The sequence below is a fragment of the Tasmannia lanceolata genome, unplaced genomic scaffold (genome assembly GCF_043159265.1).
Source record: "Tasmannia lanceolata isolate RefF3 unplaced genomic scaffold, GAP_Taslan_0.1 ptg000013l, whole genome shotgun sequence".
Classification (NCBI taxonomy): domain Eukaryota; kingdom Viridiplantae; phylum Streptophyta; class Magnoliopsida; order Canellales; family Winteraceae; genus Tasmannia; species Tasmannia lanceolata.
In genome coordinates this window covers 20,292,926-20,307,743 of record NW_027518690.1, presented here as the reverse complement: position 1 = coordinate 20,307,743, position 14,818 = coordinate 20,292,926, and the positions used below count along the sequence as shown (strand labels likewise).

The following is a 14,818-nucleotide window of genomic DNA, read 5'->3' as shown; positions in this document are numbered from 1 at the left end:
AATTAGGTCACACCTTAACAGAAAAAGGCCAATAACTTTGCCAAATCGTGTCCAAATTGCGCGATCATGGGCCAGTTGGATAGGTATTCGAATATCCCATCTAATGGAGCCTAAACCACTTCGAACGGACAAGTTTTGATGTCTTAGAAATGAGCTATTCTAAAAGTGACGAAAATACGCTGAGTCTTTTAAAGAATCTACGGCCAAAATCTACGTTAAGAATTTTTTGTTTTTCTCCAGCATTGGTGGAGTCGGGTTTTTGCATTCGACCCCCTTAAAAGAATTTCATCCCCAAAATTCCTCTCATTATGCATGAATTTTGGTTCAACTAAGCCTACACGAGTCAAATGAGAGCTATCTAAAACTACAATCTATTAATGAGTCTTCAATTTTAAAGATACCTTCAGTGTCACTGGAAAAGTTGTCTACCACCGATTCATCTTCCACGACCTGCATCTTTGTTTTCTTCTTGAACTAGTAACTTCCTCATCAGAATGAAGAGACATTTGATCTCCAATGCTCCATGAGTCCTCGGAATCAGATGAAATGATATGAATTATTCTTTCTGGAGTTCTTTCCCTTACTGGTTCAGGAGCTTCTTCTTCTGGTTCGGTCTCTTGCGAGTCAAATGAATTGTCTTTAATTTTCCTCTTTAAGGATCCAGCCTTTTCCGATCTTAGCATCTCTTCCTCATGTTCTGTTTCTTCAACCGAGGAATCTCGCATTGCGAACATCCTTTGCCAAGCTCTTTCTCGCCTTTCTTTATCTGCTTGCCTATCCCCCAAGTGCTGTTTGTTGATGGACTTTTTGGCAGTGATCCTTGTACGAACCATCCTATATATTCAGCATTTTCATGACAAGATTGTGATCTAACAATGTATAATCTCAAGGAATGATAATTATGTGGCGAGGCATCTTCAAAGGTCATATAGTAGTATCAATGATTAAATCTTGTTGTATTTTCATTCTCATTATCGTCAAAACTTATATACATATATATATATATATATATATATATATATATATATATATATATATATTTTCTCATCAAACGATCTTCACAATTACATAGAAATCAAATGTCACTAAATCATCCTTTAATAAGGTCGTTCTTTTGATATATTGAGTTTAACATTTAATAGCGTCGCTGATTAAAAAAATCCGCATCTCTTTCCTTTGCCACCCTCAATTGTAATTAACAATCGAACTCTTACCAAATCCATTTAGAATTCTTGAATTTACTAAAATTGTCCTTTGGATCCTACTAAAGGTTGATTTTAAGGCTTACGGAAGTTAATCATTTCCCTGCCACTAACGAAGCCATTTCTGAGACCCCTAAAAGTCCTCGAGACTCTCCTTTACGAACCTTAGAATTTCGTATTCATAATTTCGTTGCACTTTTCTGGACACAAGGTCTCTAAGGAATTTCTATTCCTAAGTAGAATTTCTTACCCTCATGACCCCCTTAATTGAAAATGCTTTTAACTTCTACATGCATGTCAAACAAATCTCATAATTACAGTAAATATAAACACTTATATTTTTTCTGTACTAACCTTCCCTTGGAGTGTCGGATGTCTCCGCATCCATTTGAGTAAACTTGAAGAACCGATATGCTTGAGCATTTTCCCTGAATTTTGGAGGCAATTTTGATTTCCTCTCCATTGGTTTGGTGCTTGCACAGGTAGGTTGGATGATGCAGGCTGCCTAAGGGGGTGAGATTGTTGAGGCGAATGGGATGGTACATTCATTGACTGTGTACCCAGCCTAGGGCAATTAAATTGCTTGTGGTTGGGATCTTCACAAATATAGCACACATCCATTGTCTTCCAACACTGCCCTGCATGACGCTTTCCACAGGTTGGACATAGGGCACCGAGTTACTACCCTCAATCTTCTACTTCTTCTCGGGTGATATAAAATTCTTGCTTCCAGACGAAGATATTATGGAAGCTCAAACAATCCTTTCGCAATGCTCAGCCACCTCTGCCTTCTCGCAGGCTGAGATAAGGGTTTGGGGGTCGGAGTTTATAATGCCGGCCATGATAGTAAGACAGAGCCCATCAATGAACTTACGCACCTTGTCTTTCTCTGTTGATGCGTAGCCCGATGCATAACGAGACTAGGTTCTAAACTTCCCTCCATATTGCGCCACCGACATACTTCCTTCTTTAAGGATGCAACTTTGTGGCCAAAGCATTCCGGGCGTGAGTTGAGAAATATTGGTTGTTGAACCACGTCTTGAATTGAGCCCACGACTCATTCCTAGCTCCTTGAAAACTTTGGTCAACCGACCTCCACCAAGTTCCCACCTCATCCGTCAGTAAGAAAGAGGCCAACTGGATCTTTTGTGCAGCAGTGCAACCCATGACCGCAGAGATTCGCTCAACTTCTATAATTCAGCTATCAACAGCCATTGGATCTCCAGCTCCTTTGAAGTCTGGGGGATGTCTCTAAATTGGCGATGTAGCAAAGATGGATCTTTCCCTGGGTTGGTGAGCAGCAAGATTTGTGGCAATATTCTGTAGAGTTGTTTGATTCGCCGCTTGTGATTGTGCTTGACCCCTCAATATATCCACAAGCATTCACAAAGGACCTTGGTCATCCCCTTCCGCTAATTTCTTTTCCAAACATTCACAGAAAACACACCAACATAGATCATTAGGATAAATGTAAATAAAATGTACTAACCCACCCCAATATTGTAGTTTGTTGTATTAAGAAAAAGACCCTTTATAATAACACATGTTAAATTTACTCATAAAAAAAATAACACATGTTAAATTCATTCATCAGATGAATACGTATCGAAGGAGGGGAGGCTAGGAATGAGTAATGAGTCATGGGTTCAATTCAAGATGCGTTTCAACAACCAATATTTCCCAACTCACGTCCAGAATGCGTTGGCCACAGAGTTTGCGTTCTTAAAACAAGGAAGTATGACGGTGGCGCAATATGAAGGGAAGTTTAAAACCTTATTTTGTTATGCACCGGGCTACACATCAATAGAGGAAGACAAGGTGTGTAAGTTCATCGATGAGCTCCGTTCTACTATCATGGCCAGGATTATAAATTTCAACTCTTAAACTCTTGCTAAGGCCTGCGAGAAGGCAGAGGTGGCTGAGCGGAGGGAAAGGATTATTCAAGCTTCAAGAATATTTTCGTCTAGGAGTAAGAATTCTGTACCACCCCAGAAGACGCAGAAGATTGAGGGAAGTAACTTGGTGTCCCTATGCCCAACCTGTGGAAAGCGTCAAGCAGGGCGGTGTTGGAAGAAAATGGATGTGTGCGATATTTGTGGAGATCTCAACCAGAAACAATTTAATTGCCTAGGTTGGGTAAGCAGTCATTGAATGTACCAGCCTGTCCGCTTCAACAATCTCAATCCCCGAGGCAGCCTGCATCATCCAACCTACCTATGCAAGCACCGAACTAATGGAGGGTAAATCAAAATCGACCCCAAAATTCAAGGAAAGATGCTCAGGCAAATCGGTTCTTCTCGCTCACTTAAAGGGATGCAGAGACATCTGACACTTTTGGGGAAGGTTACTATAGAAAAGTTATAAGTGTATATTTACCGCAATTATGAGATTTGTTTGCAATGTATGTAGAAGTTAGAAGCATTTTCAATTCAGGGATTATAAGGTTAAGAAATTCTGCCTATGAATAGAAATTCCTTAGAGACCTTGTGTCCAGAAAAGTGCAACGGGATTATGGATACGAAATTATAGGGTTCGTAAAGGAGAGTCTCGAGGACTTTTAGGGATCTTAGAAATGGCTTCGTTAGTGGCAGGGAAATGATTAACTTCCTTAAGCCTTAGAATGAACTTTTAGTAGGATCCGAAGGACAATTTTAATAAATTCAAGAATCTAAATGGATTTGGTAAGAGTTCGATTGTTAATTACAATTGAGGGTGGCGAAGGAAAAAGATAAAGATTTTTTGATCAACAACGCTATTAAATGTTTAATCTCAATATATCAAAAGAATGACCTTATTAAATGATGATTTAGTAACATTTGATTTCTATGTGGCGGCGAAGGAAAGAGATAAGGATTTTTTGATCAGCAATGCTATTAAATGTTTAATCTCAATGTATCAAAAGAACGACCTTATTAAATGATGGTCTAGTGACATTTGATTTCTATGTGATTGTGAAGATCGTTTCATGAGAAAATATATGCATGTATATAAGTTTTGACGATGTTGAAATGAAAATACAACAAGATTTAATCATTGATACAGTATTACATGACCTTTGAAGATGCCTCGCCATATAATTATCATTTCTTGAGATTATACACCGTTAGATCTGACAATCTTGTTATGAAAATGTTGAATATCTAGGATGGTTCGCACTAAGATCACCGCCAAGAAGTCCATCAACAAACAATACTTGTGGGATAGGCAAGTAGATAAGGCGAAACAAAGCAAAAATCGAGGTCGTGGAAGACGAATCAGTGGGAGACAACTTTTCCAGTGACACTGAAGTTATCTTTAAAATTGAAGGCTCATAGATTGATTGTAGTTGAACCATTTGACTAATGTAGACTTAGCTGAACCATTTGACTCATGTAGGCTTAGTTGAACCAAAATTCATGCATAAAGAGAGGAATTTCGCGGACTAATGTAGGCTTAGCTGAACCATTTGAGTCATGTAGGCTTAGTTGAACTAAAATTCATGCATAACGAGAGGAATTTCGCGGACGGAATTCTTTTAAGAGAGGAATTTCGCGGACGGAATTCTTTTAAGAGAGGAATTTCGCGGACGAAATTCTTTTAAGGGGCGGGGGGGGGGGGGGGGGGGGGGTAGAATGTAAAGACCCGGCTCCACCAATGGTGGAGAAAAATAAAAAATTATTAACGTAAATCTTGGTTGTAGATTCTTGAAAAAAAATTGAAGTGTATTTTCGTCACTTTTAGAATAGTTCATTTTTGGGATATCAAAACTTGTCCATTCGATGTGGTTTAGGCTCCGTTAGATGGGATATTCGAATGCTTATCCAACGGTCCCAAGATCGCGCGATTTGGACGTGATTTGGCGAAGTTATGAGCCTTTTTCCGTTAAGGTGGGGCCTAATTATGGGATTTGTTCTTCTAGGCCAAATTTTTACTGTTTTAGGGATCTATGGCTATGATTAATTTTTTTACCATAATAAAAGACCTACAGTAGTAGTAGTAAAATTTTCCTTGGAATCGAAATTTCATGGAAAATAACTTAATTTTGGGAATCGGTAATCAGACTCTTGCCAAGGAGATAAAATAGGAGAATATATGGAAAAATTGCTAAAATCTAGGAGATTTACTAAATCTCCAAAAAAAATTTAGTTGTGCACAAATCCCATGGAGGGAGCTTGCGCACAATTTATCTTCCTCCAAATTTTTGGGTGCCACTTGGTGGGCCCTATAAGTTATAGTAAATCTTTGCAAAAAAGAGAGGAAATTTACTTTTTAGGCTAAACCAAAAGATAAAGATAAGAAGTAAGAGATTAATAGTAGAGAATTTTTAGGAAATTAGAGTTAGCAAAAATATGAAACTCATAAAACAATTATATATTAGGCTCCTCTCTCTTTCACGTCCAAACTTGAATGCCCCAACCGAGAGAGAGAGAGAGAGAGAGAGAGAGAGAAAGAGAGAGAGGAGAAATCTAGGGTCTTCGTGACTTGTTCTTTAAGTGCAAAAACACATCCTTGTGTATCTTTTTCTTCACAAATAGTATAGGAATTAATTCAGGAAAACACATCCTTGTGTATCTTTTTCTTCACAAATAGTATAGGAATTAATTCAGGATCAAATTTTTTATAATTTTGATGATTAATCTTAGTTTTGGACTCAAATTTATATCCATATAAGTTCACAAACGAAATTGATAATTACACCACAAAGGCTTGTCTTATCTAAAATTTGAATGAAGTAGGGTAATCTAGGAAGCACGGGTACTCTCCCGTGGCTCCCGCACCCGACACGTATGGGGTGCGGGTACATCCGGGTACGCCTCGGGTACGTCCGGGGTGCGTACTCCATTTTTTTTTAAAAAAAAAAACTAGTTTTGGTGGTTGGGTGCGTGTCGGGTGCGCACCACGCGTACCCGACACGTCCTGCTTCTTCCTGCTGCTTCTCTTTCCTCTCCTCTCTACTTTTCCTGTACTCTGTATTTACATGTAAACCATTTTCTTAAGATTTACATGTAAATAACGGAATACCCCCCTTTTGGATTTATTAAAAATAGTTTCAACACCCAAATCTAAAAGGAGAAAAAGTCAACTCTCCAGTTCTAGTAAAAAATTCAAAGAAAAAGGGTCGGGTCAAAATTTTAACTTTCTTAACTTCCAAACGGTGGGGTTTTTTCAAATTTTAAAAATTCATAAAATGTATCGTGTCCAAACATTATTAAATCCCAAAAGTCCGGTAAAAAAAATCTCATAATTTGGTCTCTAAAAATTATTCATCTTGTCAGGCACTGGTCAACACACTGGTGACAGACTTTTTTTTCTAATGAATGATGTATTGATGCCTCATATTATGAAATATGGAACTTAATCACTTATGGAATGAAGAGTAATATTAGAATTTTCCATTTTGGTGATGTTATTGTTATTTAATTGCTCTACAATTATTTTTTTAAAATTTTTATAAATATATAATAAAATAATAAAATATATTATTATATTCGGCGTACCCGAACGTACCCGCACCCGGTTTTTTTGGCAAATCACGTACCCACGTACCCGCACCCCGTACCTGTACCTGTGCTTCATAGAGGGTAAATATCGAATGGAAAACAACTTGGAATTTAATATATATGATGTAAAACTGGAAATTATGTAGATCTGGACCCAAATTCGAAAATTTATAATTGCACCAAAGTTGGTTCGTCACATTCGGAATATATGGGTATTAATATTAGAACTTTATAAAACATATAAATGTCATGTTATATATATTTTTTGAATGATAATAGATTTCATTAAAAAGGAAGATTGAGATGGTCCGCCCGAGGATGCAAAGAAACAACAACAAAACGAAGAAAAGAACAAGCAAACAAGCAACAAACAGCCCCCTAAAAATCAGGGAGGCAGAAAATCAAAAAGCTCCAAAGCCTGCTTAGAAACTCCTCCTTTAGCCAGTTTGTCTGCTAAGCCATTAGCAGATCTTCTCACATGTTGATAAGCAACAGAGATCCCATTCGTATTGTCTTTTATCTCATTGAAAAAGTGAAGAAATCTCCATGGAGGAACTAAAGAACCCCTGAGCCATCTTATGACGTTAAGCCAGTCACCCTTCACTATAATGCGGTTCAGCCCATCTCTTCTCACACACAAAATCCCTTCATAAACTGCTCTAACTTCAGCTTCACTCGAATCGGCTACCCCAATAGGGACCCGAATAAGACTTGTTGACCACACCCAAAGAATCCCTTAATATGCCCCCAATCCCGGCTGGACTAAGGTTACCCAAGCTTGAACCATCAAAATTCAACTTTGAAAAACCGACGGGGGGAGGGAGCCATTCCTGAAGTATTACAGGAACACTTTCCTCACTGTTGCAAACCACTCTCCACCCCTCCCACAGCTCGAAAGCCAAAACAAATTGGAAAAGCGGGAGGGCCCTAGCCTAAGATATTGTTAGCGCAACTACCTTGATGAAGAGATAATAAGAAGATTTTGCTCTACCTTTAAAAATTCTATTATTCCTTTCAATCCAAAGAACCCACATTGTGGCCAACAAAGACATCGACCATAGCACCTTCCCTTTTTTCCTCCAAGGAATGAGCGACCAACCTTCAAACAGATCTTTAAGATTAGAAGGAAAAACCCAAGCAATTCCAAACCTCAATAAGATCCCTCCCCAAACCTCACGGGCTACTTTGCAATGAATAAAAATATGATTCGCCAACTCCCTTGATTCGATACACAAAGCGCAATGATCCACTATTAACATATTCCTGTCCCTCAGAAAATCCACTGTTTGAATCCGACCACGAATCGCTGCCCACCCAAATGTCATGTTATATTGCTGGAATAAATCTGGAATAACTGAAAATAGTGAAATTTTACTTTTGATTGCGGCACCGAGAACTCTCATTTTATTCAAAAACAATACTAAGCATAACGAAGAATTTTCTAATAACGAAATATACTTTTAAAACGTTGTTGGAAATCAGATTTAAGAACTGATTTGATGATTATCATGTGTTTGATAAAGGCGCCAAGTGCCTTCTTTTTATTTGAAAACGATAAGAAATAGAATAAAAAAACTTTTAGGAGTGAATAATAGATTAATAAGTGCTGGAATTCAAATTTTAAATCAGATTCAGTGACTTTTGTGTTTTTATAACGGCACAAAAATATGTTGTTTTATATGGGATTATATGGAGAAATTTGAAATCAGTTATAAAAGTTTCTGTAATCATATAAGAGATAATTAACTATGCTGAAAAAATGAGGAAATTCGGTAGATTTTTTGTCAAACCCGATTTTGATAACCGTACCAAAATCATTTGTTTTTGCTGAAATTTTTAGGTATACTTAACTTGGGACAACAGAACAGAACAGAATTTGGAATAATATAAGATGGTTTTCTAATCATTAACAACTTAGGAAAAGAGAAGGAAATTTTTTTGATGGTCACATAGGAGTTTTGTCTTTGCTGAAATTTAAGAAAAATAACAGAAGATCAGCAGTAAACATTTTGAAAATAAAAACAATAAATCAACTTATAAGAAAACAAAAGTTAAGGGTTTGATAATGAAAATGGCAGATCGGAATTGACAGAAAAATTTGATAAAGAAAGAATTTAAAACACATTATGGAAATGGACATATGTAAACAAACTAAAAGAGGAGCAAATGATGAATTTAAGGAAAGACGTATGACATTGTGTATGTATGCTATTTATGTGAGGTGGAATACGTTGCTAGAGGTTTCGTTCTTTGAAAAATCCAAACATCGAGGCAAGTATTGGTTTTACTCGTTTAATAATGATAATGAAGATAATATGGCTCTTATTATTCTAATTCACATGATGATGAAATTTATAATTGTTGTTGATATGTTGTATAAGTTCCAATAGAACGAGGCATGAAAATGGATAACATTTTGTTGAAATTAATGCGATGATAGAATATCTAGAATTGTAGTAAAAGAAAATCCTTTGTAAAAGCATATTGCATGCCATACATAAGATTTGGGAAAAGTGGGAGGGAGGACTAAGGAGAACCCTTAGATCCTACCTTGGGCAAAACGCCTAAAGCCGACCGGTCCGAGAGTGTACGACAATTGGTAGGCAATGCATGATGTGTGGAATCTTTAAGATGACCTGATAGAAATCCTATAGTGGATCATATTCCATTAGGGAATTGGGAGTCTTTGATGGTCAATGATCGCCGGCCAGGCTACAAAGCCACCTCTGTACATCCTTGGGGAATGCCGCATGAGATCATTCTGACTGTGTGCCATGCATTTGCATTTATTTTAAATTAAAGTGTTGAATATTTTATAGTTGTTGCTATGAAAAATGTAAAAAGTTCAATGTTCTGTTATTATTCCATTATTGTAGGAATTAGTGTTTGATAATGAAAATGAATTTTACATGTTTTGGGCACCGCAACCTTGAGCTCTGCTACCCACACATCAATAAGATTAATATTTGCCTTAGTTTATTAGAATCTGATATTCGATATGAATTTCTTTGTGCATCCTTTAACGAGTGGCTATCACCATCTGTGACAAGAAGGCAAAAAAGAGCATACATGTTGATTCATTGTCAAGTGGGTCTGCGTGACCCCTCCTTCCTCCTCCCCTCAGCCAGACTACGATAAGAAGCTTCAAGAGAGAGGAAGGCTAAATTGTTCTTTTTGACAATTTTGACTTTGGTCAAACTATCAAAACTAGTAGTTATTTTCTCTATCTTTGGCCTATGATAGGTTAGTTGGTCTCACTTGATTATTTCACAAGTTTTGTGTTTTTTGTTATTTTCTCTAGGAGTCTATGTTATTTACTTCGGTGTAGAAGTTAGAAAGTCGGTTTCCTAATTGATCTTATGCTAGTATAGAAAGTCAAGTTAAGAGTTGGTTTCTATTTCAGTTTATTGCACTTTTAATAAAGTGAAGTGTCCTTGTGTAGTTTCCATTAAGTTATTGAGTCCAAGTTAGAAGTCTCCCTATTCAAACTAAGGAAACTCTAGAATCATTGGGGAACTCTATTTATGTAGGCCAATGGCCATTCTCTTTACATGGAATATAATTAATACTTTAAAGCTTGTGCTATGATTGTGGACGTGATATCCCTTTTTCTCCTGATCTTGGTGTGAGGCCTTGATCGACCTACATGTGTGATGCCCTAGGATACAGCGGTGTGATGCCTTGATAAGTTATCTTTTGTATCTTCTCCATTAAAGCTTATTCTTGTTTCTTAATTTCTGTCATCATCTTTCCAACCTCCCCATTCTTGAATTTCTGTTTCTTGCAATATTGGGGTTGTTTTCATTGTTTCATTTAAATTTCAAGATTCAATCTTGATCTTGAATCCTTGGTGCTAACCTAGGTTCACAAAGATCTGGGGAACTTTTGGAGCATTATAAGGTTTCTAATGCAATGCGGGCGGCAACACATTCCTAATACAAAATATAACATAATAATTGTTTGCGCGTAGGGATTTCATAGAAATCCAGAGCTATTGAGTTCATTCATCAATAGAGTTTAATCCGTCCAAGCAGGTTCCATACATTAGATTCATGAAAGAAATTAAACTAACTAGAAAGAAAATCAGATCAAATGGATCTAACATAAATAACAGATCTAAAGAAAAAGGTCTAAACTGGCCCAAATCAATGTCTAAATAGTGGTATAAAGGGGAACATAATAAGGGTGATGGGATCAAGGTATGTTAGTAACGATAGCAAAGGGTTATGATCTGCCCAATTCTTTGGGTCTTTCGATATAATCAAACAGGTTAAATTAAAAAAAGAAGAAGATATAATCAAACAGGTTATCACAAGGGCACCATATTCTAGGAGCCTATGCAATGCGATCAAATAAATCCTCCTCTATCTATTGCAGGCTGCTGGCTCTTTCTCCCCTTCTTCGAACTCCAAATTCTCAAATGATGTCAGACATTTTTTCAGTCATTGTGTAAATTCTTTTCTCACTGCGATTAGTGTCTCCCCTAGAATAAAAAGAAATAGCAAACTTTCATATTTGATCTGTTGGCGTCCTTTTTTTCCCTGAAAGATGGTTAGAACTTTATTTGGGTTCAAATCCTATTGGGAGGTCCGCTAGAGATCAGAAATTGTTAAAGAAAAAAACAAGATATTTCTTTCAACCCAATTGAAGTTCAATTGCTCAGATACCTCTATGTCCTATCTAACCTCTACTGTCTCTCTTTCTGTGAAAGAATTGGGAACTGCCCTAATTATGAGTTGCAACCTGGAAAAATGTGGTGTAGATACGATCGGAATAAAAATAAAATAAAGAGTTTGAGATTGGCTTTCTCGTCCCCATCAAAACATTGAACTAGTAACATGCCTGTAGCTTTTCCTAATACAACCTTGCTTGCTTGCGATTGAATTGGCGTGTATTGTGATTGTTAGCGGTTTTTCTTATAACTTGCATATTTCTGCCTTTTCATTCAGTTTTGTACTATGGAACTTTCTTCTTTTGCAAATTGATATATCAAAGTTATGGATTATTAGGCAGCGTGGGTTGCGGGACAGTATGCCCATATCAACTTTTCGGATCAGAACAATTTCCGCAAGGCTTTAAATTGTGTTGTTGCTGGATTGCGTGATCCAGAGCTCCCAGTACGTGTTGATTCTGTCTTTGCATTGCGCTCTTTTGTGGAAGCTTGTAAAGGTATGTCTTTCCTTGTTGTCCTCTGTTCTATATACTAACTTCTTTCAATGCTAAATAATCCTATCTTTTCTTGCAGATTTAAATGAAATCCGTCCTATTCTTCCTCAATTACTCGATGGTATGTGCTTTGTCTTTTATCATCACTACTATTTGTATGTGTTGCCAATTTGTTTTATACACATTTCAATGGCCTATGCACAGAGTTTTTTAAGCTCATGAATGAGGTTGAGAATGAGGACCTTGTGTTCACCCTTGAGACTATTGTGGACAAATTTGGGGAAGAGATGGCACCTTATGCTCTTGGATTATGTCAAAATCTGGTAAAAATACTTTCACAACCATGACTTTTATCTATTTGGGTACTTGAGTTTATTTTCTTCTAATCTACTCATTGTTTTTTTTTTTTTTACTTCCTTCACTTTTAGGCTGCTGCATTTTGGAAGTGTATGGATACTTCTGAAGCCGATGATGACACTGATGATCCAGGTGCACTGGCGGCTGTTGGATGTCTGCGTGCCATAAGCACGATTCTTGAATCTGTGAGCAGGCTACCCCATCTTTTCATTCAGATTGAGCCGACTCTATTACCTATAATGCGTAGAATGTTAACTTCTGATGGACAAGGTATTTATTTTAGTCAGAGGAAGCCTTTTTTACTGATATATGTGAATGCTAAATCTAGATTGTGCTTTCAAATTCTGATTGTGTATTTTTCATACCATTTACTACTACTGAATGCAACATCGACTACTTTGTGGCAGATTTTGTGTTTATTCTTCCAAATGAGCTACATGCCTCACCTATTTTTACCTGTATGCATAGGCATTTACAAATAAGAATTCAACACTTGCTCTATCTCCTAGATAAATTCCATGTTCTTGAGTTGGGGTTGCTATACATGATTGTGCCTAGTTATTTAAATCTATTTGAAAGGAAAAAACCCTTTGAATAAGTATATGGTGTATCTATTTCTACGTTGAAATTCACATCACAGATCACGACTATTCACCTCCAAATGACAATGGTGACTAAGGTTGTGTTTGCCAACGTTCCAAAAGAACGTTTTCCCTTGTTTTTCTTGATTTTTTTATAGTAAAAAACAAAAAGAACGTGTTTGGCAAGTGCCACTTGAATCATTTCTATTTATTTTTTTCCGTTTCAGCTTTTAAGTGAAACAAAAAAAAAAGACGTTTCCGCCCGGCAACGAAATATAAAATCGATTAGTCGAGACTCCTCGAGTAACCTCTCTCTCTCTCTCTCTCTCTCCCCCCCTGCCCAGGTGCTCTGCATGAGAGTCGAGACTCCTCAAGGACTGAAGGAAAAGCCTGATTCTCTTTTTCTCTCTGAACCGCTCAGGCCCTCTGTCTCCCTCTCGTTTCTTCCACCGTTTCTCATTGAAGAAGAACAGATCTTCTTCTTTGATCATCTCTAGGGGTTTTTTCCTCCAGGAAGTGAAACGGGAATCAGCCACAAATGATAGACCGTCGGTTTCCTTTGAATTTCTTCTGCAAATCATCAGTGAAGTGAATGAGGTGCTGCGGAATGCGGATTCAAGTGAGATTTGAAGCACGAAATAGGAATTTTCGACGACGCAAAACCCAGGGAAGAAATCTCTGGAACGGGATTTTACACAACAACAGATGATAGAATCCTTTTGAAAAAAGGTAAATGAAGAAAATCCATCAAAGTTATCTTCTCCATCATTTCAAAGCAAATCCCTCCAACTTTTGCCTCAGAAGGCCATGTCTCCTCCAAACCCCTTTGCTCTCTAGCCCTCCTGATGGGATTTAGGAACAACAGGTGACAAATGGAAGTTTTTTGTCAAATCTGAAACAAAACATGACTATTCCATCAAGTTTTTATTAAAGAGAAAAAAAGCATCATAGTTGTAGAGAGCATCATGGTTGCGGAGATTTTGTAAGAGTAACGAAATGCGTGTGGTGTTTCGAGAAGAGGGGTAAAATTAGTACCCCTTCATTTTCATTCTCATGCCTTCTCTTTTGTCCAAGTTCCAACAAGCCTTTCTTTCAAGTTGAATTTCAAGTAGCAAAACAGATTTCCATAAACTATTGCAGAGATGTTGTCAGAGAGTGCTCTTAATGGATCTGTTTGTCATCTCATCTTCACACTAACCATAAGGATAATGTTTTATTTCTCTTCTTGTGGTCAGAGTGGCTATGAAGTTCTTGTGCTTTCTCTACTAATTGTTGTGGATAATCAATTTTAAGCATCATTGTTGCAGAGATTTTGTAAGTGAGTAAAGAAATGCGTGTGGTGTTTAGAGAAGATGGGTGAAATTTTAGAAGCAGGAACCTTCTCTCGGGTTGCCGCTCCCACCTCGGAACCTCGATTCGGCGCTCCTTAGGAAGGAGCTTCTAGGAAGCGCGATCCCAGAGAGACGGGAACCGCTCTAATGACGCTCCCAGCCTGCTTCTATTACTCTATAAGTCCCATCATCACCAACTTCCTTACATCAAACTCCTCCAATTCTTCATAGTACTTCATTGGAGCAAGCCCAAAGGCTTTTGCATATTCAGAAGGCACGAGGAACGAGTGCACACAAATGAAGATGGTGAAGATGGTTAGAAATTAGCTTTTAGATGTACTTAAATTTTGAAAGATACATATAAAATCGTTAGAAACTATTATTTTTTGATGTACTTGAATTTTGAAAGATTTATAAAGAAAATATTACATACACGCTCCTATGACGCTCCCAAACTTAGACTCTTCTAGACTCACGCTACCCCGCCCCCGCCCCCGCCTCCGCTTCGTGCTTCTAGAGGTAAAATTAGCACCCCTTCATTTTCATTCTCATTCTCATTCCCTCTCTTCTGTCCAAGTTCCAACAAGACTTTCTTTCAAGTTGAATTTCAAGTAGCAAAACAGATTTCCATAAACTATTGCAGAGATGTTGTCACAGAGTGCTCTTAATGGATGTGTTGTCATCTCATCTTCACACAAACC

General features: G+C 37.5%; 1 protein-coding gene across 5 annotated transcripts in view; it reads left to right on the top strand.

The window, feature by feature from the left end:
- LOC143889936 (importin beta-like SAD2) overlaps positions 1 to 14,818 on the top strand; it is a 49,633-nt gene that overhangs the window by 19,394 nt on the left and 15,421 nt on the right. For all 5 annotated transcript variants that reach the window (XM_077394340.1, XM_077394341.1, XM_077394342.1 and 2 more), the window contains 4 exons: positions 11,692 to 11,851; positions 11,928 to 11,969; positions 12,053 to 12,171; positions 12,277 to 12,475. In XM_077394340.1, the coding sequence (XP_077250455.1) occupies positions 11,692 to 11,851; positions 11,928 to 11,969; positions 12,053 to 12,171; positions 12,277 to 12,475 (520 nt within the window). The remainder of the gene's footprint in view (positions 1 to 11,691; positions 11,852 to 11,927; positions 11,970 to 12,052; positions 12,172 to 12,276; positions 12,476 to 14,818) is intronic.